The sequence below is a fragment of the Phascolarctos cinereus genome, unplaced genomic scaffold (assembly GCF_003287225.1).
Source record: "Phascolarctos cinereus isolate Bilbo 61053 unplaced genomic scaffold, phaCin_HiC Scaffold_4;HRSCAF=312, whole genome shotgun sequence".
Lineage (NCBI taxonomy): Eukaryota > Metazoa > Chordata > Mammalia > Diprotodontia > Phascolarctidae > Phascolarctos > Phascolarctos cinereus.
Window position 1 is genome coordinate 280,918,296 of NW_027555847.1, and position 26,343 is coordinate 280,944,638.

The 26,343-nt window shown below is 34.5% G+C and overlaps 1 protein-coding gene across 1 annotated transcript in view; it reads left to right on the top strand.

Annotated features, from left to right (window-relative positions):
* The window catches only part of LOC110195888 (fibrillin-2-like), a 104,867-nt gene that overhangs the window by 12,236 nt on the left and 66,288 nt on the right, over positions 1–26,343 (top strand). The window contains 12 exon segments of the mRNA XM_078153096.1: positions 743–862; positions 2,231–2,356; positions 2,982–3,061; positions 3,063–3,108; positions 4,563–4,667; positions 6,197–6,277; positions 6,280–6,321; positions 8,258–8,380; positions 12,107–12,229; positions 15,518–15,679; positions 18,697–18,765; positions 20,015–20,140. Coding sequence (XP_078009222.1) covers positions 743–862; positions 2,231–2,356; positions 2,982–3,061; positions 3,063–3,108; positions 4,563–4,667; positions 6,197–6,277; positions 6,280–6,321; positions 8,258–8,380; positions 12,107–12,229; positions 15,518–15,679; positions 18,697–18,765; positions 20,015–20,140 — 1,203 coding nt within the window.

Sequence of the window (26,343 nt, forward strand, 5' to 3'; positions counted from 1 at the left end):
GACTGAAACAGAGAGTGTGTGAAGGGGTGTAATGTGAAATAAGAACAAAAAGGCAAGTGGGATCCATATTGTGGCTAATCATTATCTAGCTAAGGAATTTATAGTTTATCCTAGGGCACTAGAAGCCATTGAATATTTTTAGTAGGGAAGTGATGTGGTCAGATCTGTAAATATCAGTTTGCTATCTGTGTGGAGGATTGATTGGAGATGGAATGGAATAGAGGTTGGCCAAAAAGAACACTTTGTACCAGGTGAAAATTACTGAGAGTAGGGACTGTATAAGTGAGGAGATGGGGACAGATACAACAGGTATTTTGGAAGTAGAATCATAAGGGATAAGATATTGGGGATGAGAAACAGGAATAAGTCAGGAATGACTTTAAGGATGCCAACCTGGGGGACTAAAGGAAAGGTAATACCTTCAGTAGAAGTTTGAGGAAAGAAAGGGTTTATACAAAAAGGAGGCAAGAGAAAAGAGGGGGTATATAATGAATTCCATTTTGGAGATAAATGAGTTTGAGGTGCCTTCAGAACATCCACTTGGAAATGTCTAACAGACAGTTAGGAATGTTGGACTGGAGTTCTGGAGAGAGATTTGGATTTTATATAGATTTGTACTGAGCCCTAAGAGATACCCACTCTTAGTGGGCTTTGTATATTGCAGAAGGGATGGAAAAAGGTAATCTTTGGTTTTCTCAAAAATTACTTTTCTTTTTATATGTTGCAAATTTTGCTTCTTTAGATATTGATGATTGTGAAAAAAATCCTGGTGTCTGTGATGGTAGCCAATATACTGACATTACTGGTGGCTATCTCTGTTATGATGGTTTTGTGGCTTCCATGGATATGAAAACATGTATTGGTAGGTATTCGAAGAATAAGATATTAAGTATACATTATATAAATAATGTCAGTTGATAGCTGGAGACACAGATCTTTCATTTCATTTAGTGTGGGAGCTAGTGAGGGAACTCTACTCTCACCTATTAATGCAGATCAGTAACTCCTTGGAAAGTTCCAGTCTTTGATACCTGTAGTACAGGGAAGTCAAGGGACTTGCTCAGAATCACGCAGCCCTCATGTGTCAAAGGCAAGACTTGAGTGCATATCTTCCTGGCTCTAAGATCAGCTCTATCAACTATACCATGCTGCCTCTGAGTACTTATGTATATGTACACTTACAGTGTTTCATGATGTAATGTTCATATTAAAAGAAAAATTTCCCAAAAAGTTTGAAAAGAAAAAGCTTCATGTATTGAACTAGGAAAATATGCCCTCTGGCTTCTGTGTTAAAATGAAGAGTTAAGGCAAAATAATAGTTACTGTTTATTTACTGCATTATAGTTTGCAAGTGCTTAACACTGCCTCTTTCACAATTGTGATGAAAGCATTTTGTAAATGCTTGCTTTCTGATGAGTAACCTGAGCCTCCAAAATAGCAAATTACTTTCCAACAGTCACGTATCTAGTTAAGCTTCTGAAACTGAGACTCAAACAAATTTCAGCTAAATCATATGAAATATTCAGTTGTTAATGAAATTTAAGTTATCACATTACCAAATTCTGTTGAAGTCTTTAAAATCCGTCTGATTCAGGTCTTAACTCTTCCAGTAGAGAGTCTTCTTGAATTCTTAAGACCAATAAAAATCAAGCCAGGAATGGACAAAGAGTCTACACTGTGGTGATCCTCCCCCTCCCCCACATTTTAGTTAGACTGCTCAGTAGGCATACAGACCATTTTCAGCCTTGTATGCTGTCTAACTTATTAGGATCTGCCAGAGGTTGCACTCTTAACATAGCTTTTCAGAACTCTGGTGGGTTCCATGTTAAAATTTGGTATTAGAGTAGGACTTTAGTAGACAGTGCTAATTTAATAGTCAATTAAAAAGACTTTTTCTCCTTGTTTTAAAAGCTTGATTATCATTGTGAAATTGAGAAAAGTAAGGAAAAGTTAAGGGTATTTGTGTTGTATGTGTTTTAATTTCTCAACTACTATAATACAAGCTGGGAAATATGAAGGAAAGATATACTTGTTTTTTTTTAAATCTCATGAACTTACAAACATATCTGCAAGGTTGTGCTACACATGGGCATCTAAAATATATTTTAAATGTTAATAGTACTTTTAATTTCTATCATTAATGGACAGTGGCAGGTAAAAGGTATTTCATTCTATGTGATGATTATTATAGGTAAATGTTAACCAATACAATTCAAATATAACCTTATAGATGTGGATGAATGTCACTTAAATTCTAACATCTGTATGTTTGGAGAATGTGGGAACACAAAAAGATCCTTCATTTGTCACTGTCAGTTGGGCTATTCAGAAAAGAAGGGAAGCTCTGGGTGTGCAGGCATGTATTAAGCATGTGTCTATTATTTCATTTTTTTGGTTGCATTTCAGAGAGCTGTCATCATTACTGTCCTATTAAATTGCTTATACTAGGTAAGCACAAATAGACTGTGACTAAAAGTTATACCACAGTATAAATGAACTACACCATATCCTTCTGTCTTATTGCCTCTGAAAGATCACACGATTGACTTGGTTGTAGTATACTATCAGGGGATGAGTTAGCTAGGATACTATGATTCACTAGTTCTGATGTGCTTGTGTCTAATTGCTTCAGTAAGATATGTGTCATATCATTCTTTTTTATTTTGGTGAGGCAGTTGGGGTTAAGTGACTTGCCCAGGGTCACACAACTAGTAAGTGTCAAGTATCTGAGGCTAGATTTGAACTCAGGTCCTCCTGACTTGAGGCTGGTGCTCTGTCCACTGTGCCACCTAGCTGCCCCATATCATTCTAATCATATATAATCTAATCATATCAAGCCCAACTCTAATCTGTTAAATTTTACTAAATGTATGTGCAGAAGGTATTCGGATACCCAAATTAGCACTCTTTCCACTATATTTTAAAGTTTCAGTATTATACTACATTGTCTTGCTTTTCTTAACCAACTATTGTTTTCTTAGATGTAGATGATTGTGACATTGATGTTCACAACTGCAGTATACATGCTTTGTGCTTAAATACACAAGGAAGCTTCAAATGTAGCTAGCTGTAGGGAAGGTTGGGGTGGAAATGGTATCAGATGTATTGGTGAATATGCAAACATGAGTATCAGTTACTGGGAAACAAAATTATATTTAGTCAAATGTAACATTCTATGCAATATTTTTTGCATGCATTTTAACTTGCATGCTTGCAAAAAAACCATTGTTTTTCTTGATTTTTTTCCCCAAAAGTCAAGAGATAGCTTTAGTTGCAAGATAATTTATGCCTAGCAGTTTCTGTTAAGTTTATTATTGAACTACATATTGAATCACAGGAGTATAAGAAAACATTTGTTTTATATTATGGAAAAGTTGCTATGTGAAGACAGCACTTAAGGTAAATCCAATCAGTTATATGATGAAAAATATTTAATATATTTTCCAGACTTTTAACATAATATCAACAAGATTTAAAGTTCAATGAAACAAAAGCAAGAAAGTTAAAACTTTTGTGTTAACCTGAACATGTAATACATAGTTCATGTTATCTTCTTGGTTAAAAAAATAGAATAATTCCTCTGACAGACAAACTTCAAATATTTTATTTGAAGCAAAGAAACAAGGCACTTGATATTTTATTGAACCAAATTTGGATAAGTCTTTGCTTTCTAGAAGGTGAAGAACTAGATTGTATTTTAAAGGCAGACACATTCATATTTAACCTACGGAATGCTTTTTAATCCATCTAAAATGTCTTATCAACAGTTGTCTAGACTAACTTGAAAAAACGGTAAAACTAATTGATTTCTCCCAATCACAAATAATGTACCTACATTGAGTGTATGGAAAAATTCATTTTTTCTGCTCGTTCAATTTGGCTATGTTGCCTATGTTGTCTTTTGTACATGCAAACTACTTAAATTTGCCAAACATGAATTTTTTAACTTTAGGAATCACATCATTGTCCTTATAAAATATGAGATGTAATGTTTGCTATTCAGTTGTTTTGCTACATATCCATTCTTTATCTATCAAACTACTAAGTACCTCTATCCCTTTCCTATATTCCTTCTCACTTTCATTCATCTACCTCCTTTAATACTCTTTCCAACTTCTTACTTACCCTCATAATCATCCACTTTTTATTGTTTCCTACGTACATCACAACAGTTAAGGATAAAACAGTGGCTACATGTCATTGAAATGAATGAACTCCTTTGCGAAATATAATGAAAATTGTAAGGCAGATAAATAATCTAGTCTTAGGAATTTACCTTGGTTATTCCTGTCATGGGACAGGAAGAACTCAGTACTTTTGTTATTTTAAGTTTTTATGCTTAATTTAGACTTTTCATACAGTTCCCATTTTATGCAGTTATCCATCACTTTTCTAGGGTTATCTTGAGATTGTGTGCATTTTACAGGTTTACTTACTACGTGCTTTTTCAAAGCATAATCAAAAACCACTTTCACATACAAATTGAAATTAAAGGCAAATTTAATATTATTTTGTTTGTAAATGTTCTAGCTTATATTTTATTTTGTTCTCTTGGTGTATAGATCTGGTTGAATGTTCTAATGGAACCCACCAATGTAGTATAAATGCCCAGTGTGTGAACTGTGCTCATTTTGAAGGATTCGCTGGAGATGGCTTTACTTGCTTAGGTTAGTGAAATTTCAAACATATATTTTCTAACATCTTTTAACTGGTAAGCTATTTTTCTGTGCTATCCCTTATTTTGAAACAATGCAATGAAATAAAATCAGTAGCTACACTAAGGAGCATTTTAATTATGATTACTGACACAGGATTTTTTTTTACTTTTACAGTAGACATAAAAATGTGTAATTTTTAAATTCTTATTTTTCACAAAACTACAAAATTATAATGTATTATTAATTGCCAGTATTTTCCTGTTATCCAGCTAAATAGTTGGGTACAGTTGTTGTGAATATATGCATAGGTATGACTAGGACAAAATGCTAGACATGTTATTCAGAGTTCCTAACATTTGTCAAGCATGAGAATCCCTTTTTAATATAAAAAAAAATTGTAGACTCCTATAGTATGAGTTGTATTATGATATATACTGATTTAGAAAACACATGATGTGGAATACAATGACTTAGTTTTCATGAATTTTCATTTTGTTAATTATGACAGCATCTATGTACTTTTGAAAATCGTAATTCACACTATCAGGCTACAAAGGGTGTTTTGGCTTTTTTATAATTTTATTTGAACTAAATAAAGATTGAAATGATAATGCTTGATAAACATGTGGCTATATAGAATCTTTGTAATAAAGGGTGATTTTTGAAAGTATGTAACCCTCTCTACTCGGTAAGCTCGTTGGCTCCCTATTATCTCTAAAATCAAATATAAAGGCTTTTGTTTGGCATTTAAAGTTACTCACAATTTGATCCATTCTGCCTTTATAGTCTTCTTCCACTTACTTCACTCTTTAATTCTACAATCCAGCTGTACTGTTGTTTTTGCTGCTCCTTGCACTTTTACGTTCTCTCTCTATCCCTCATTTTTGGAATGCTTTTTCTTCATCTGTAAAACTGAGTTTGACTAGGTGATCTCCGAGGTTTTTCCAGCTCTAAATCTATAATCCTATGTTCCTAGGTGGCCTTTTAAAATAAGACCCACTTTAATAGTATCTAATTAAGCCTCACATTTAGGGGTTACTCTGGGTCTTCATTTTTTAATATTAAAATGAGATATAGTATATAATATAAATTATAATATAATAAATATAAAGTGATATAATATACTAGATATATTTTCTTGCTCACTGTAATTTTAAATATTACGATGCTTAAAATTGCTGTGATACTGATAATTTATTTCCAAACCTGGCAATTGTTTAAAGAAATAAACACCATATTTTATAATAGTACCAAAATTATTTTGAATTAATTACAGTATCCTTCAGGAAAAATCACTGTTATCAATAAAGTGACAACAAATTTGTTATGAGAGAGAAAATAGCAAACGTAAGAAACACCCCTTAAAACTCCTTTAGACAGGATTGTTTGTGCTGAAGATTTAAATACTGGGTGCCATGAGCTTAATTGTCAGAATAAATGGTTAGATAAAGAAACAAACAGAAGGAAAAACATGCTTGCTTAATAAAACATGAAAAGTCATGACAGTTTTATAGTGGTTGAGTCTCTTTATTCCACAGATGTTGATGAGTGGGCAGAAAACTTTAATCTTTGTGAGAATGGACAGTGCTTGAATATCCCTGCTACATTTCGATGTGAATATGAATGGGCTTCGCTTCAGGTTCAGAGAGCAAATTCTGCCAAGGTAAGCCAGAAGAAGTATTCTGACTCCATTTTAAAGTTTGAATTGGCCATAATGAAGGAAATCACAAAAGAAGCTGAAATGACCTCAACCAGGAAGCAGGTTTCACATTCTTTCCAGCACGGATTATTTTGCAGCATAAATAATGATGAAGCTAGCATTCATCTCACAAAATTTTCCTGAATCAGAGCCAATTTGATTCACCTCTTTTTTTAGTTTGTTTTGTTTTATTTATTTAACCATTTTTCATTTGCTGGTGGTGTTATTTTGTTTTTAATTAATAGAAAAACTATTCGACATTTTTTCACCAAATGAAATGCTGTCTACACCAAGCATTAGTACATTTTTCAAAATCTCAACTGCTTATTTTGGGTAGCGTCTTCATATTTCACTTGGTCATGTGATTTTCTGAGTCTCATCCAGGATATTATTGGCTAATAATAATCCCATTCTTCCTTTAAATTGTGATATCTATCACTTCCTAGAATAGAGTTTTTATGTAGTAGCATGATATTTTTCCAAATAATAAAGGTTTGGACTTTCTTTTAAATTGTACACATAATGTATATAGATACAATGTGGAAGATCTTTTTTTTTCTTAAAATTTTAAACAGGAAATTAGCTAGTGAAAAATGTTTTTTCATCAGTTTTTGCCCCAGTGATTTTTAGATCATTCAGGGAAGAAGATCCCAGTATCTGAAGGAGCCTCACTTTTTTTAGGAAGTATTTGTAAGATGATATATACAATTCTTATATCTGAAGGTCTTGATAAATTAAGTTGTTCGTAGACAAACTGAAAACATGGTTTATCATTTGTAATTATAGAAGTCACTCCAACCATCATGTATCACTTGAAAATGAAATTTATTTCCATTGTGTATGGTTTCAGTTGCTGATTAATAAAATACATAAGAAAATCTATACAATAGAAAACAGATTTACTGTTTGCAAAATATTATCTCATTTTGGAGGTTTGTTATCAAAGTGAGCTGCCCAACACAATCTGTACCTACCTGCTAATTTTAGTGTACTGAAACTAGTCATTTAAACCCCTTTGTGAATAAACTATTGTGAATAAATATATGGCCAATTGAAGAAAGCCATTTAAGATAGCTTTAAATTCTAAGAATATAAAGAAAATTGTTTTAGAAAAGTTTACTCTTTTTCTTTACTTATATGTACACATATGCATGAATACACACAGTTACTACATCAGTACAAATATATTCATGTACACTAATTTTAATGTAGGCACAGAAAAATATCCTTGTTTATTGATATTCAATAACCCGAGTTTCTAGCTAAAGTTAAACAAAAATACTTTGAAGAAATTTGAAATGATGGGATGGAAGGGACTCTCATGTATGATTGTAGAAACAAAAACTCTTTTCTAATGAATGCAGTCAGAAGATTTATGTACCTAATTATTAAGGTACATAAGGTACTTGGTTCTAGTTGAATGCAAAATGCAATATAAAGAAAACTACACAATAAAAATGATTGAAAATTAAATTTAGAAATTATGTTTTATAATTTTAAATATTGACCAAAAGAAGTTTTTGTTTTATGTATTAGCTCATTCACTTGCCAGATTTTTTTAAACTATGTGCTATGCTTTATTATTTCTAGTTAAGAATTAAAAAGTTGTTTTTTTAAAATGTTGAACATAGCACCTTTAAATGGTTTCCATTTAATTTTGGTTTCACTAAAAATTGCTTTCCTGTTTTAACGAATGATTAATTTTTGGTATCTGATTAATATCAAACTTTAATTGCAGATAAAATATCCAAATATCATTTTCCCTTGATAAATCATTCAGTTATTAGTAGGTAGGGGAGAAATCTGAATAGATTAAAAATATACAATAAATTATATTAGTACCAAAATTTTATCAATTGTGAACAAATGATGGAATAATATGTATTTTACATGTCTGTAGATGTTGATGAATGCTCATTCCAGAATATCCATGTCTTTGGAACATGTAAAAACCTTCCAGAAATGTTTCATAGTATCTCTGATGATGGCTATGAATTGGATAGAGCAGAAGGAAACTGTACAGGTCTGTCAATTGTCTAAATATGAAAATTTGTTCTAAAGATAGTTGATTATATACTGATTAGTGTATGTGAATATTTGGTGCCAAATTTAAGAAATGATAACAATGTAATTATATAGTTCTTTAACCTTTCACACCTTTCCCCCCCTTAAAACAATCCAATAAGTTGGCATTGCAGTATTATTACCCTCTTTTTACAGATGAGGCTCAAACAGATTATACATGTTAGAATAATAATGATGATAATGAGAATAATAGTAATAATAAAATAGTTAGCATTCTATAGAGCTTTAAGGTTTGCAGAGTGCTTTATAAATATCTCATTTGAACCTCAGAACAACCCTGAGAAATAAAGTGCTATTATTATTCCCATTTTACAGATGAGGAAACAGAGACACACAGAGGTTAAGTGACTGGCCCAGGGTCATACAGTTTGTTTTAGAGGCTGGATTTCTTCTTGAATCCAGCTCCAACAGTCTTATTTACTGTGTCACCTAGCTGTCCTGACACAAATCTGTTTCTCCTGATTACAAGTCATCTTGGAGCCTGTTGGACCAATTAGAAAACTGTTGCGATAGTCCAATTGAGAAATGCCTGAACAGTGACTGTGTAAATGGAGAGAAGGGGAGACATATAAAAAATAATTAGACCTAAGATTACATATGTAGGATGAATTTGAGTGAAGAGTCAAGAATGACACCTTGATTATAAACCTAGGTGACTAGAGAATGGTGGTATCTTCAGTAGTAATATATGAGCTGGAAAGAGAGGAAGGGGTAGAGGGAAGATAATGATCTATTATTGGACATGTTGAGTTGGAAATGTCAATGCTACATCTAGTTTGAAATGTCCTATGACCAGTTGATGTGGGACTGGAACTCATCAAAGACTAGGGATGTATATATAGATCTAGATGTTACTGCATAGAGATTATATTTAAACTATTAGGAGCTTATGAAGTCATCCAGTGAGAGAATGTAGAGAGAAAAGACAAGGGGATCCTGAGCAGACCCTTAGATGATACCTTGGTTAGTAGGCATGACCAAAATTAAGATATATCAAATGAGAGTAAGAAAGAACAATCAGATATGTAAGAAAGACCAAGAAAGAACAGTCACAAAACACGAGAGAAGGAGAGTACCCAGGTTAAGAGAGTGGTTAGTATTGTCAAAGACTGTAGAAAAGTCAAGAAGGATAAAAACTGAGAGAAACTACTTGATTTGGCAAGTAAGAGATCACTGATAACTTTGAAGAGGCAACTTTCAGTTGAATCATTTGTTGAGAAGCCAGGTTCAGAAGTTTTGGACCTGTGTGAGAGGAGAAGTGAAGCATGTATTTTTTTTTTAATTTTTATTTTTTAATTTTTTTTTCCATATGCTTTAGAGTTGAAAATTTTTCTCCCTTTTCTTCCCCCCCCTTCCCAAGACGGCATACAATCTGACATAGGCTTTACATTTACATACCCATTAAACATATTTTCACATTAGTGAAGTTGTAAGTAAAAATTAAAAACAATAGGAGGAACCATCAGAAAGATGAAACAAAACTCAACAGAAGGTAAAAATAAGTGATAGCGATTTGACTTCCATAGTTCTTTCTTTGGATGTGGACAGCATTTTCCCCCCCAAGGCCTCTGGAGATGTCTTAGATCCTCGTAATGCTGAGAAGGGTTCAGTTTAACATTCTTAGTCATTGCATAACGTGGCTGTTATTGTGTACAAAGTCCTCTTGGTTCTGCTCAAGAAGTGAAGCATGTATTGTAGACAGTTTTCTAAGGGACTTAGCCATGATGGAAAGGAGCTATAGATCATAGCTAGTAAAATGGTTGGAAACAAGTGTACTTTAAGGATTGAGGAGATATGAGCGTATTTGTAGGTAGTAGAAAAAACAAGTAAGTAAGAAGAGATGAAGATTAAAGAGTGGGGATGATAGTGGGGACAGTGTCCTGGAGAAAACAGAAGGAGATGGGATCAAGAGAATATTTAAAGGAGTTTATCTTGGCAAGGAAAAGAGCTACCTTTTGATCTGAGATGAGAATGGAGGGGCAGAGGGAAAAGAAAGGAGGAAGAGAAAAAGCATTTATAACACTAACTATCTGTAAGGCACTGTATTAAGTAATTTTATTTTACAAATATCCTATTATTTGATCCTCACAAGAGGGGACAGAAAGGTTTGAAATAAGTGCTTCAGTGAGTGGGATTTATTCAAAATTAATCAGAAGATTAAGAAGGTATAGAAAGATTGACATGCTATAGAGTACTCAGTTTATTTTTTATTATAAATTTTTATTCAGCACTCAGCAGGGTTTCTTGATTTTCTCTGACTTAATTCAGTAGTACTTAAATAAGAGGAAAGGGTGCAAATGATGAGAGTAATCTATTCTTACAGTTTGGCGGAGTATGACTGGTTATAGACAGTGGGTAATAAATGTTAAAAAATGAAGTGTAGTATAGAGTTGAACTGATTCATCAGAGTTGAGATATGGAAGGGAGGAGAGTATAGCCATTGCAAGGAGTGATGGCTTGGGGAAAAAAAAACAAAAACAAAAACTGAAGAGTAAAGAAGTTAGAGGTCATGCCAGGAACAAAGGACAGGACTAAGGATCATAAGGCATAGGGAATGAATTGAATTATGAAAGATGACGAGCAAATAAAGGAAATTTGGAGTGCATTAACAGAGTAGTTCTAAGTGATGGTAAGATAAAGGAGATGACCATCTGTATGGTTGAGCTACAGGAAAGGAGTTGGTCCTGGAAACTGAATAGAATGAGGAACTGGGAAGTTAGGTTAGTTGAGGGAGTATTTATCTATTATCTATCTATCGATATGCATACATACATATATATGCATACATACATACAAATGTAAATCTAAGACAGGAATGGGAAGGAGGAAGGGAAGAGAGAAAAGAATGCGCAGTACTATGTGCCATCCACTGTGCTAACTGCTTTTTTTTTTTATTGGATCCTCACAATTACTTTGCAAGATAGGTGCATTTCACCTTGAGGAAACTGAAGCCAAAAAAAAAAAAAAGGTCAGGTGCCTTGCCTAGCCCAGGGTCTTACAGCTAGTAAGTGTCTAAGACCATATTTGAACTCAAGTTTTCCTGACTGCAGGCCCAGTCCACTGTGCCATCAGCTGCCTCTAGAGTAAACGGGGTGGTAGTAGAGAAAGATATCTGAATGATGTATACGTGCATATGAATGTGTGTTCCTATGTATGTATACATATATGCACATATATTAAAGTCCTCTAATGTTAAGGCAAGAGTTGAGGTAGAGAGCAAGACTGTAAGAAAGGCCCTGAACTTATTGAGGAAAGAAGAGTAATGTCCTGAGGCCTGATAAATAATAGCTACCAGGATCTTAATAGAAAGATAAATCTAGATGGTGTAAACATCAAAGGAAGAGATATTGCTAAATGATTATGGCAGAGGGATAGTCTAAAAATGTTAGTGGAGAACAAGGAGCCTTCCTTTGCAACCTTACAAAATATAATATTGACCTTATTCAAGAAGAGTTTTTAAAAATCTGTTTTCTCATTGAAATTATAGAAAACAAAATTACATTTAGCTTAATGTTACATATTTGATCCTTCAAACTTTGACTCTTCTCTGTACCTTTTCCTTCCCTTTATTTAAAACTCTTTCAATCATTTAAACTGATTTGGAACATCAATCTATGTGGGACATTTAAGAATTAAAAATTGTATTAAAATGTTTTTCTTCTAGATGTTGATGAGTGTGCTGATCCCATCAATTGTGTTAATGGTCTCTGTGTTAGTACTTCTGGTCAGTATGAGTGTAACTTTCCATCAGACTTCCAGCTAAACCCAACTGGTGTAGGTTGTGTGGGTATGTATAATTTATGAAAAAAAACAAAAATAAACAGAAAACAATATTTATTCAGCTTCCTTAGAGCATGAATTCTAATGAGTCCTTTTTTGGAGATAATTTTTAAAATACATAATTTAAATTAATTTCCCCCGATTCTTCTTAGCTAACAGTCAAGTTTATTAAATATGTAACAATGATCACCATTTTCATATCCCCTTTGGGGTGTTTAATATTTCTTTCATTCACCTAATAGAGGGAGAAATTTGAGGAAATGATGGTGATGATGATGATACTTTATATTTGTGGAATGATTGACCATTTCTAAAGTACTTTCATGTACATGTCAATCTCATTTGATCCTTATTATAACCCTCTAAAGGGATGTGGGTAGATGTTTCCATCTTCATTTTCTAAATGAGAAAACTGAAGTTCAGAAAACTGAAATATCTTGTCCGTGGTCAACAGCCTAGTAAAGGAACTTAGAGCCTGGAGTAGGACTTCTGACCCTCAATATAGAGCTTTTTCTGCAAGTTGCCTCTGAATGAGTTAATAAGATAAAGTAATCAGGAAAATGTTAACAAATGGATAAAAGAGATTGGGCCAGAGGAGGAAAGGATAGAATTATATTAAAGATTATATTATAATTGTACTAAAGATAAGAAAATATAATTAAAGATATGGATTAAGATAGATATCTTTATAAGATAGATAGAAATATATAGATTGTATTAAAGATAAAGATAAGAAAATATTAATTTATATAATATATTGTTTATATTAAATTGTTATATTAAATATAAGAACATCTGTATTTTTCATCATTTCTTTGAAAAGACAGGTCCTTCTAAAGTTTTACTCTGCAATTCATTCCTATCTATCATATTCCTACTAGATTGTATTTACCTAGAGAAGTTTTTTAGTTAAAATAAAAGAACTGATTAAGAGATCAAGACAGAAGGATGTCCCATGCCTTTACTGAACTGCTGTTTCCTACTATCCTCAATGCCTTTACTCCTGTTTATTATGGTGCCATTTATCTTGATGTGAAAAATAAGAAATACTTTCTACCATGAGTCACAAATTAGACACACTTTAGAATTTTTAGGTAATCAGTAGTTATATAATTTTCAAAAATATTTCAAATTTCACAGAAATATATTTTAGTCATTATTAACTTCATTTTTAGTTCCACTTTCCCAAATCTTTACATTCTTTACTCTCTCAAGATTTATACAAATTGCCTTTCCTATAGCAGATATCTGAAAGACAGTTCCTATCTGGAGTGTAAAATATTAATGTTTGTTAAAAAGATAATGTGTAAGGAATTCCAGGAGCCAAAAGGCAGAAGCATGGTAGAAATAATTTGAAGATTCATAGAAGCAATGTTCTCACTGATTTTACTGTAGAACACTAAGAAAGCGGAATTATATAAAAAGTGCAGAAAACATCTCACAAATACATCATCATATGGTATGTGGAAGCATAATATGGCAATGATTAGGAAGTTCTACTATTTGAAGTCTGATCAAGTTTACTCTCTCCAAAAAGAGCAGAGTACCTAATAATTTTCTGAGTTTCCCAAATGACAGTTTCATCCTTTTAAAGGTAGATGACCATTCTAGACAGCAAATAATTAAAGATCGTTAAAAATTGTGGGGTTATTAGTAGAAGTAATCATCCAAATTTACATTCTATTTTAGAGGAAAGAAAAACAAGATAATATATTCTCTTGCTTTTGGGAGATCATATTTCAAAGGATGTAGAGGAAAGATAGGATCCTGTGGACAAAAATTTTTCTATGGAGGTCAGTCCAGAAGAAAAATAGACTTGTTGCACCTAAAATAGGGAAAATAGGATAAAAGAAGGACCAGTACTACTGCTCAGGATGGATAGGATGAAGTCAAGCTTCTCAGCTTGTATTTTGCTTTTGTTTTCTTAGCCAAAAATGTCTTTGGGCTATAAAAGACGTAATAGAAGTGTCTAATATGTTGAAACTCAAAGTTTCAACTGGAGACATTATAAGAGAGTACCCAGCAACCCTTGATAACGTTAAATCACTAGGCATAAGTAAACTACATACCAGGTTGTTGAAAGAACTAGCAGGTATTATTTCTGAGGTCACTATCAGTGACTTTGGAAAGTTCATGGAGAGCAAAACAGCTACTGCAGGATTGGAGAAGAGCAAATGATCTTATTTTCAATAATGAGAAGAGAGTTGAGTCTTCAAACTACGGAGCACTGAGTTTAACTTTTAAACCTGGCAAAATACTAAAACATATTGAAAGAATGGTTACTAGTCACATAGAAAAGTAAATGGTGATTACAAATGGGCAGCATGACCTCTTATAATCATGCCATATTAATCATTTTTGACAGAACAAATTAGAAGATATAGATATGTATGGTTTACCAAGATTTTAGGAAAGCATATAGCAAATTCTCTTGTGTTATGGAAAAAATGAGGAAATGTAGACTAGATGATAACCTATTTTGGTGGACTAGGAACTGGTTGAAAAGATTGAATGTTTTAGTGGTTTGCTGTAAACTGGGAAGTAGAGCTCTAGACAATTGACCAGAGATCTGTTTGGTCCTAGGCTGACAAGTTCATCACTAACAAAGGAGGAGCTACCATACTTGATGAGAAAATAAAACAAACAAACCAACCAAAAACCTAGACATACGAAAAAGACTGGGGGGTGAGAAGAGGTGTCTGATTGGCTATAAATTGTGAGTCAACAATGTGCTGTTGCCATCAAAAATAGTAATACGATCTTAGGCTACATTGAGAGATGGTGTTCAGAATTAGGAAAGTGCTATACTTGTGTTCTGTCTCAGTCAAACCCTATTTGAAGTACAAATTCAGGAACATTGTATGGAAATATTATTAAGCTCAAGCACATTTAGAGAAGAGGTAACTAGGTGATTAAGGCAATTCATGTCATTCAAAGGTGGATTTAAAGACTGGGGGTTTGACCTAGAGAACAGAAACGTTAAGTGGAATTGAAGAATTGTCATGTGAAAGAGGAAATAGATTTGTTCTATTTGATTCCACTAAGAGTAATGCATTGATGGCATATGCTTAATATAAGGAAAAACATAATAATAATAATAATAATGATAACTATCCCAATGTGTGATGGACTACCTGAGAAGGTGGTAGGGACATGGTAGAGGGTATTTTTTCCAAATGCGGTTATATTAGATGTATTAAGAAGTCTTTTCCATTTTCTCACAAAAGAAATGTTAAAGTTTGTAGTATTCCTTCATCCAGTACCAGTAATTATAAGTTCCTGTATTGTTCTACAGATAATCAAGTTGGTAATTGCTACCTGAAATTTAGTCCTCATGGGGAAGGGCTTCTGTCCTGCAACACTGACATTGGTGTTGGAGTTAGTCTCTCCTCATGCTGCTGCTGTCTGGGAAAGGCCTGGGGAAATCTCTGTGAGAGTTGTGCACCTGTGAACAGCAGTAAGTATAAGTATCTTTTTGAAATTTTTCTGAATGTAGCAACTGCTATGCTTGAGATTTTAACAAAAGGGAAAACTGAGGCAGATCTCTGTGCAAGATAACATTTATTAGCTGAGGCATGTCACCTGTCAATAACTGGGTCAATGGATTGCCTTTTTTTATGCCAAAGACCCAAGAACAGAACAGGGTAGATGACACCATGGAATTGAGGACAGTATGATTGGTTATAAAGGTGAGGCACAGGGAAAAACATAATTGGTTGGAAGTTTGGTAATGGAGACTATCAGAAATCCCCCTTCTCCTCTCATGAGACTAAGATGTTTGAGTCCAGATGTGAGATAGCAGCCCAGACTTTTGGAAAGCAAACTCTACATCCTTGAAGGATAGCTTGGTGGAACTCCCTTTCTATTCACATGCATTCTCCAAGGTCAGTTAAATTCCATGAGCAGGAGAGCTGGATTTTTAAACTTAACACCTTACAGGCTAGCTGAACTCTGAACTAAGTTCAGAGACAAAGAACCATGAATTTAGAAGTTACAGGACAAAATTAATTAATTGTAAATAGGATCAATAAGAAAATGATATGGGATTGATCTTAATCTTCTCACAACCCTTTGGAGACAGATCTCCACTGGCAGCCAACACCAACAAGAAAAGGGAAAAAGGAAATCTGAAAAGTTAGTCTTATTTTAGTCCTTGTATATTTTGAATAATTGTGTGAATTTCAAAGAAATAAAATTGGACTGATGTTAAGAGTAACTTAATGTTGCAGTGAATGATCTGGATTTTAAATGCATTTTAATAATTCTCAAAAATAAAACTCCATCAAACTTACACATTTTAATTATGAAATGCAATGGACTACTTTTGGCACAGTCATACTAAATTTTTTTTATCATTCAGTTAATACTATTCAAACAGGTTGGCACCAATATTCCAAGGGCAATGTAATATTTTCTCTGAAAAAAAAAAAGTTAATATATTAAGACTTTTCCTCTTGAAAAATTCAAAATGGTAGATGGTAGATTTTTGTGGAACAGGATAAGCCTATCTTTGCATCCATATAGACTGAAATGTTTCTGTTTAGAAAAAGGAAATTGAATTCTTATCGTTTTTCAAGTTTGTGTACTAGAATAAAATGTATTAACCAGAACCCGGTATAAACCACAACTTTACCTTGTCACAGTATCATAGATAAATCTTTATTATAGTTTTTCTTAAATGGTGTTAGTCTGTTTGGAGATTAATTTCCTTCTTGAAGTTAGTCACAGAATACCTTATCTTCAAATTCTTTTAAGTTCCAACACTGACATAAGCTACAGCTCATTTTCAGCACAGTACTCAGCTTTTGTATCCCAGAATTGGATTGCCAATTCATTTGTATACAAGGGGAAAAATATGTTATTTTCCCTTCTATTTTATTTCCATTATGTGCATATAATTTATAAGGTTATAACGCTTTTGAAAGCAGATTTTGGAGAGTCAAGATCACATGACCAGCACAATGGTGTCTTAATAACTTTCTCCAAACCGCTTTAACCCTTCAAAAAAGAGGAATTATGCACCAGACTTAAAGTAATTACAGCTAAATCCACAGGAGAAAGAGGGTAAGGACCCCAGCAAGGTGAAATCAATATCGTACAACTATTTCAACAAAGACCTAGAAAGAGTGCTAGACCAAGTTGTGATTAGGAAATCGAAGAAACCCAATAAATCATTTTTCCAGTCTAGATCTTCAGAAGGAGACATAACAAGGTCTAGATACAATGGGAACAAGGTGCTGAGCAGAGCCTTCTGGCACAGAGTCTGGACTGGGGTCTATGTCTGTGTGCTTTGGCCAGAAGAGGTCATACAGAGACAGCAATTAGAATCATGCAGTCAGGCAAAAATAAAAGATTGAAATGAATAAGGAAATTTCATTATATTTGCTTGAAGGAAGCATAGACAGTGAACCAATATCAATACCGAACGTACCAAATGACATAGCACATAAACTCAGTAAAGGAAATGGGTAACAGAATTGCAGATATATATGTATACGTACATACATATAAACATATGTATGTATATTAGAATACAAGAGTAGGAGACCTTCATATTTTCTCTCAGAGCTGCACAGATCTAACAAAAGAATAAAACAAAAGAGAACAAACTGTTGGATAGCATAGTTAAAGAACTTAAGATAGATGAGTAGAAACATTTAAAAATATACATACCTGGGGAGACTAGAAAAGATGGCATAGAAGAAGAAGCAGTACAGCCCAAGTTTCTCCTACAACTATTCCAGCAAAGACCTAGAAAGAGTGCTAGACCAAATTGTGATTAGGAATTCCAAGAAACCCAATAAATCATTTTTCCAGTCTAGGGTCATCAGAGGGAGACACAACTAGGTCCGGATGCAATGGGAACAAGGTGCTGAGCAGAGTCTTCTGGCGTGGAGTCTGGACTGGGGTCTGTGGCTGTGTGCTTAGGCCAGAAGAGGTCCTGCAGAGACAGGGAAACTATACAGGGTACAGGACCAGGAGCCAGCAGCCACTTGGTCATTTGTATCCCAGAGCTGGACCACCAGTTCATTGTAGACTGAGGAGAAAATGTGTGCCTGAGAGCAGCAGACTAAGGCAAGGAGTAGTTTTGAGCTTGTGGCTGTGTGCTGGGCAAAGATGAAGAACAGAAGTTAACAACATCTCAAATTCAAACCCACCCCCCACACACACACACCTGCAGCTGAGTAATCAGGAAAGGGATCGCAGACCACAGGGGGAATCCTGCAGATCTGTCATTCTGAAGCTGCAGAGACTTTTATCTAATTGACAGGAGTTGGGGCTAGCAAGAGACTACATGAGCTCCAACAAAAGACAAGTTTACAGTTGTTGCCTAGACTTGTAAACCAGAGCTTGCAAGGGTAAGATCAGGAAAGACTCAAGGTAGTTAAAGAGGAGACAACATTGCTGACAGCATTTGTATATAATAACAATAAAAGCTTCATTGGCTATATCATGTGCCCTTTTTTTCCCTAGCTGAATATTATACTCTGTGTCCAGGAGGTGAAGGCTTCAGACCTAATCCTGTCACTGTCATCCTTGAAGGTGAGTTCATTTCTAATAACCACCAATATCTGAACCAGCTGGAAAATATAGTACTGAAAAATAATTTTTAGATATTTCTTGAAAAATAGATATACCCTTGAAATTATCACCTCATATATCATCTAATAAAGTTTTAGCATGCTGAATAAAAAATCTGGTTTTAAATCCATTTTAAGGAAGACTACATGTATGTTATAGGAATGTAGCTGTAATTTATTACTATGTTGATGGATAGTTGCACTTAACTGTTAACTGTGAATCTTTTCCCTTTTGGTTGTTGAGCATCTTTAAATCTTTGAATGTTGTGGTATTTCATTACTTGTACCCATATGGTATCATTAGAAAAGTATTGGTATTAAAAATATGGGCTTATGTGTCAGGGAGAAGCTTAGGGTCATTAAAAGTACTATAGTTTCTTAAAGACAGTTCTGCCTGCTCTCCTCATATCAATTATGACTTCAACTTAGTAACCATTTATAGTGACTAAACAAGATATATGTACTAATTGATAAAATCTGTGGGATGTCTATTCTCTTGTGTGTAGAATTTAATTTTTCCTATGTATATATAGGTAAGTCAAAATCTTTTGAGTGATTATGTGTTTCATTTGGGAGATTCAGAAATGTGAATGGATATAAGCTAGCTATAACATAATAAAAGCAAAAATTAATCTGGAGATACTGGATAAAGGATATCATCAAAGAGATGTATGGCCAGAAAAAAAAAAAAGCTCAGTCAGGTAATGAGAACAAGAGATAACCTACAAATAACACAACATATTCTGTTGGTATGTTACATATGAAGAGATCTAGAAGGACTACCATATATTTTGTAGACTGCCATTGGCAGATTTATGGGAAAATAGGATGAGAGTTGAGCAGGCATGGATCTCTGTCATTGCAGGGAATCCCTCTATAAATAAAATCACAGTTCATTGAAGCAGTTGAAAATTCAATTAAAAGGAAGCAAAATGACAAACATTATTCTTACAAAGTAATCATATCACAGTATTATCTGAATGATGTGGAGCAAAAAGAAAACATTTTACCATCACTACCAAATTTGAACAATCCTCCCAACTCCGTCACCCTTTTAAAACTATAGCAAAGCTAAAATAATCAGTAGTCTAGAAAATCATGTCAATTCAATATGCATTAACTTAGATGTATACAGCAATTACATATGTCAAAATCATTCTTCTCTTGGATTACAGCAGTTGTTTTCAATTATGATTTTTTCTGTTATGCAGATATTGATGAATGCCAAGAATTACCAGGTCTCTGCCAAGGTGAAAACTGTATCAACACTTTTGAAAGCTTCCAGTGTGTATGTCCACATGGCTACTACCTTAGTGAGGAAACATGTATCTGTGAAGGTGGAGCAAATTCTTACAAATAAAGTAAAATACTTAGAGAAAAATTAGAGGTTACTTCTAGAGAAAAATGTCCAATTCACAAATTCCATGAGAGAAATCTGTTTATTTGGGAATAATTTGGGATATTTGTGAATAATTTTTTTGGGAATCAAATTCTCACTTCTTTCCAAAAACGTTTTGTGGGTCCTCAAAATTACATACAATATTTTAAAAATATTTTCTCTGAAAGTTCATTTAAATGGTTCATGGCATATTTAAGATGTTGATGTTATCCATTTACCTTCTATTGTCAGAGCAGTTTGGAAATACTTTGTTGTTTTGTGTAGTCATGTTTCAGTCATGTCAGACTCTTCATGACCCCTTTTCGGGGTTTTCTTGGCAAAGGTGCTGGAATGATTTGCCATTTCCTTTTTGAGCTCATTTTTACAGATGAGAAATTGAGGCAAACTGGGTTAAATGACTCATGAAGATGAGTCTTCCTGATTCTAAGCCCATTGCTCAAGTTTATGACAAGCAGTGGTGGATAGTAAAACAGAGCGTAATAGAATCCTTCAAGTGCTGAGTTTCTCAGCCAAGGAGGGAGAACCCTCTACTGATCAGGCTTCTGTAGGGGTAGCCAATTTTCTGCTCCTTTAAATAATCTGCCATATTTTCTTGCCTGCAGGGCCCTAGCCCACCATGCTTTCCTGCTTGTATTTCTCTTCCTCATCACCATGGAATCTAGGTGGAACAGTGGATAGGAAATCAGGAAAACCTGAAGTCAAATCTAGGCTCAGACACTTACTGTGTGACTCCGGGCAAGTTACTTAACTTCTGGTTGCCTCAGTTTCCTCAGTCTTAAAATAGGAGTAACTACATCACAGGGGTGTTGTGAGGATCAAATGAGATGATAATTATAAAGTGCTTAGCTCAGTGCCTGGTACATAGTAGATGCTATATAAATGTTTATCCCCTTCCTTTTCCCTCCCCTAAACTTTTTTGGGCTGCCAGATCTAACCCCCGCCACCACCACCACCAAGAGCTACTGAGTTCTTTTATCAAAGCTTATGCTCAGGACTATATTACAATATCAAAATTTTACATACATTTCCTTTTTTTTTTTCAACAAGCAAACATCACACTATGTAGACCACTTATTTTAATTATTATCGTATTTGATAATTATACTGAAAGAGTGAGGGAAGGGGCAAAAGATCCTGGCAGAAAAATGGTTTAGTAAAGAATGACTTTCTCTTATAGAGCAATGGTCACCAAACTTTTATCATATACCTCACCTATAAATCATATTTGAGCAGTCATCCCAATGTGTGCATACATAGTATGTTTATATCTATATCTATATACATATACATATATATATAATATAAATGGACAACTGCACTAATACATGTAAATTATAAAACTTAAATAAAAGATTGAAATAGGAATTGAACTTGTCATTTCATTGATAGAGGGAGTAGCTGGGTAAGGAAACTGTTTATCAATACAGGTCAACACCTTATGTGCAACTTTTTTACTTTAATATTCTTACCCAATTACATGTAAAAATTTTTTAGCATTCTTTAAAAAAAAGTTTAGGTTCCAAATTCTCTCCATTTCTCCTTCCAATACACCCTTCTTCTTGAGAAGGCAAGCCATTTGATGTAGTTTTTTTCTTGTGCAGTTGTGCCAAGCATATTTCTGTGTGAGTCATGTTGTGAAAGAAAACACGCACACACACTGAAAGAAAACACGCACACACACAAATAAGAAAAAGGAAAAGTATGTTTCATTCTACATTCAGATTCTTATCAGTTCCTTCTCTCAAAATGAAGAGCATTTTTCATCGTAGAGTTCTTCAGAATTATTTTGCTTTATTGTATTGCTAAGTCATTCACAGTTGATCATCATACAATATTGCTGTTACTATATACAGCGTTCTTCTGGTTCTGCTTATTTCACTTTGCATCAGTTCATGTAAGCCTTTCCAGGTTTTTCTGAAAGCATCCTGCATGTCATTTCTTACACCACACTAAAATTCCATCACAATCATGTGCAACATCTTGTTCAGCCATTCCCCAACTAATGGACATCCCTCAATTTCCAATTCTTTATCACCACTAAAAGAACTACTAGAAAAATATTTTTGTACATACAGCTCCTTTTCCTGTTTGCCTTTTGTCTCTCTGTGATACGGACTTCATAGTGGTATTACTGGGTCAAAGGGTGTGCATGGTTTTATAACCCTTGGCCATAGTTCCAAATTGCTCTACAGAGTGGTTGAACCATTTCACCAACAGTGCATTAGTGTCTCAATTTTCCTGCATCAACTCCAGTAGTTGTCATTTTCTTGTTCTGTCATATGAACCATTCTTATAGGTGTGGGGTAGTACCTAAGTGTTGTTTTAATTTGCATTTTTTTTCTAATCAGTAGTGTTTTAAAGCATTTTTCATAAGACTATAGATAGCTTTGATTATATCCTCTGGTTTCTATAAATTTGACTCAGTTCTCTTTATTTTTGAAAAATGAGGTCTTTATCAGAAAAATATGTTGTAATTTTTTTTCCATGGTTATGATTGCTTACTATGTATTTCCTTCCATCCTATTTCTCCCATTTATCCTAATCTATCTCTCTCTCCTTTCACCTATCCATTCACAAAAGTATTTTGCTCTTCTGGCTTTTATCTTCCCCCAATCTGCTGTCACTTCTATTTCCCATCCACCCCTTATCTCTTATCCCTTTCTCCCACTTTTTTGTATGGTAAGACAGATTTCCATACCCAACTGAGTTTATATGCTATTCCCTCCTTGAGCCAATTCTGATAAAAGAAAGGTTCGTGCTTTCCCTCCCTACTGCCCTCATGTTCCCCTCCACTGTAAAAGTTCTTTTGTTACCTCTTTAATGTCAGATAATTTACCCTATTCTACCTCTTCTTTTCTCCTTCTCTTTCAGTACATTTCTCTTTCTTACTCCTTAATTTAATTATTCAGCTTTCATATTCAACTTAGACTCATGCCCTGTCTATGTATACTCCTTCTAACTGCCCTGATAATGAAGAAGGTTTTAGGATTTACAAGTATTGTTTTCCCATGTAAGAATGTAAATAGTTTAACCTTATTGAATCCCTTATGATTTATTTTTCCTGCTTAACTTTTATGCTTCTCTTGAACCCTGTATTTGAAAGTCAGATTTGCGAATATTCATCTCTGGTCTTTTCATCAGGAATGCTTGAACATCCTCTATTTCATTGAATATCCACTTTACCCCTGAAGGATTATCCTCAGTTTTTCGGGGTGGGTGATTCTTGGTTGCAATCATAGTTTCTTTGCCTTCCAGAATGTCATATTCTAAGCCCTCTGATCCTTTAATGTAGAAACTACAAATTCTTGTGTTATTCTGACTGTGGCTCTGTGATATTTGAATTGTTTCTTTCTGGCTGCTTGAAGTATTTTCTCTTTTGCCTGGGAGCTATGGAATTTGGCTAGAATATTTGAGAGTTTTCATTTTGGGATCTCTTTCAGGAGATAATCAGTAGATTCTTTCAATTTCTGTTTTACCCTCTGGTTCTAGAATATCAGGGCAGTTTTGATAATTCTTTGAAACATGATGCCTAGATTCTGTTTTTGATCATTGCTTTCAAGTGGTTTAATAATTCTTAAATTATCTCTCCTAGATATATTTTCCAGGTCAGTTGTTTTTCCAGTGAGATATTTCATATTTTCTTCTATTTTTCAATCTTTTGATTTTGTTTATTTGTTTCATGATGTCTCATAAAGTCGTTAGCTTCCATTTCCATTTGCCCAATTAAGGAATTATTTTCTTCTGTTAGTTTTTGTACCTCCTTTTTATTTGGCCAATTATACTTTTTAAGGAGTTCTTCAGTGATTTTTTGTACTTCTTTTTCCATTTGGACAGTTCTGCTTTTCAAGACATTCTTCTCTCCATTGGATTTTTGTCCCTCTTTAACCATTTGGCCTGTTCTGTTTTTTAAGGTATTATTTTCTTCAGTATTTTTTGTGCCTCCTTTACCAAACTGTCGACTCTTTTTCATAATTTTCTTGCATGACTATCATTTCTCAATTTTCTTCTACCTCTCTTACTTGATTTTTAAAATCTTTTTTGAGCTCTTCATGGCCTGAGGCCAATTCATATTTTTCTTTGAAATGTTAGATGTAGCAGTTTTGACTTTGTTGTCTTCTTCTGAGTTTGTGTTTTGATCCTCCCTGTCACCATAGTAACTTTCTGTAGTCAGAATCTTTTTCTCCTGTTTGCTTATTTTTCCAGCCTATATCTTGACTTTTAACTCTATGCTAAACTGGGGCTCTGCTTCCAGAATGGATGAAGCACTAACCCAAGCTTCAGATTTTTTGTGTAGCTGTTTTCAGAGATAATTCTGGGGACCTATAAGTTTTCAGTTCCTTCAAGGTGTTATGATCTAAGGACAGGTGTGTTCATTAGTCTCCTGACCTGTGCTCTGTTCTGTGAGAAACTAGAAGCACTCTTTTCCGCCCTGGAACTTTTACCAGACTCAAGGTCCCAGCTCCACTGCAGCTGCAATCTCTGGTGTGCTAGTGCCCCTCTTCTCCCTGAAACCTAGGACTGTAACCCAGATCCAAGTAGGGGCAATGAAACAGAGTTCTGTCCTTGTATCAAAAAAAGATATCCCTGTAATCTTCTTCTGACCAGTTTTCTGACCCCCTTACCCTCTTTGGGTTGAGAGGTCTGCAAACTGCCGCTGATTCAGTTGCCCCCAAGACCTACTGCTCATTTGCTGGGGCACTGCAGCCTACACTGGACAATCCTCCACTCTTACCCCTGTGCAACAGACCTTTCCTGCTGATCTTCTAAGTTGTCTGGGGCTAGAAAATTGCTTCTTTGTATCTTTTTGTAGGTTCTGCTGCTCTAGTATTTGTTTTGAGGCATTATTTAAAGAAGTTTGGTGGGATTTGGGGGAGAGCTCAGGTGAGTCCCTGCCTATTCTGTGCCATCTTCTATCTGCAACTTTTAATTTTAGAGAATTGGCCTGAGGTCTGAAAGGTTAAATAAAATGCCCACAAGTCATAAGCAGTACTTGAAATCAAGTCTGACCTGGCCTTTGAAACTCATTTTCTGTTCGTCATCCCACAGTGCCTTTCATTATAAAAGCAACAGAAATTTTTAAAGGATGAGATAAAGATGAAATAAAATTTGATCTTACAGTAAACCTGGGAACCGCTGGAGTTTATTGAGTAGAAGTGACATGGTCAGGCCTGCACTTTAGGAAAATTACTTTGTATGTGTAGTGGGAAGATTAGAAAGAAAAGAGACATGAGACAGAGAAACCAACTAGAAAGTTATTGAAATAGTCTCCAGGTGAGAGGTGATGAGCGCCTGAGCTAGGATGATTCATTATGTATTAAAGTGCTAGTGTGAATAGAGAGAAGGGAGATAGATGCGAGAGATGCTGTGGAGGTAGAATGGCAAGATTTGGCAACTGACTCGATATGTAGAGTGAGATATAGAGAAAAGAATCGAAGGTGACACCAAGATAATGAACTTGGATGACTGGAAGGATAAAAATAATAGGGAACTTTGGAAGAGGGTGGATTTGGGAGGAGAGATAGTTTAATGAGAGCTGAGGTGCTGATTAAAACCTATTCATTATAGCTCATCCTGTAAGACTCACTCTATCCCATCCAAAATAAAAATAGGAAAAGCCTCTGATCTGTCACTTCCACAGAACATAGAGCCCACTCTTCAAGGGAGAATGGCTGAAGGCCCAAGTGACATTGAGGGCAGGGAGTGGATACTATGTAGAGAGAGGACTCCTAATGGCATTTGTGTAGCTGCTGCTGTTAGTGTCCTGTATCAGTTCAATTATAATTGCTTTGAGAGGTCCATACTGAGCTTACCAGGGAGGAGGTTAAGAAAATGCATAGATGGAGGGAAGAGATAAAGTAGTGGACATGCTGGATGATAAGGGTAGGTGTGATTGTACAAGAAACAAGCCCTAGGAATGGCTATTACAGAGGAGATTGAATCAATTGTCTTTCTACTTTCTTATTAAAAAAAATCACATACTCTGGAGTTAAGCGATGGCCCTTTTGGAACCAGACCACCAGAATCAATTATAAAAAGTGTTTCTAAGATAAATGCTATGTTATCCTATCATGGATCTATTATGGTCCAATATGAACCCCTGATATTTAATATGAATATGACAGAACGGACAGAGTGCCAGCT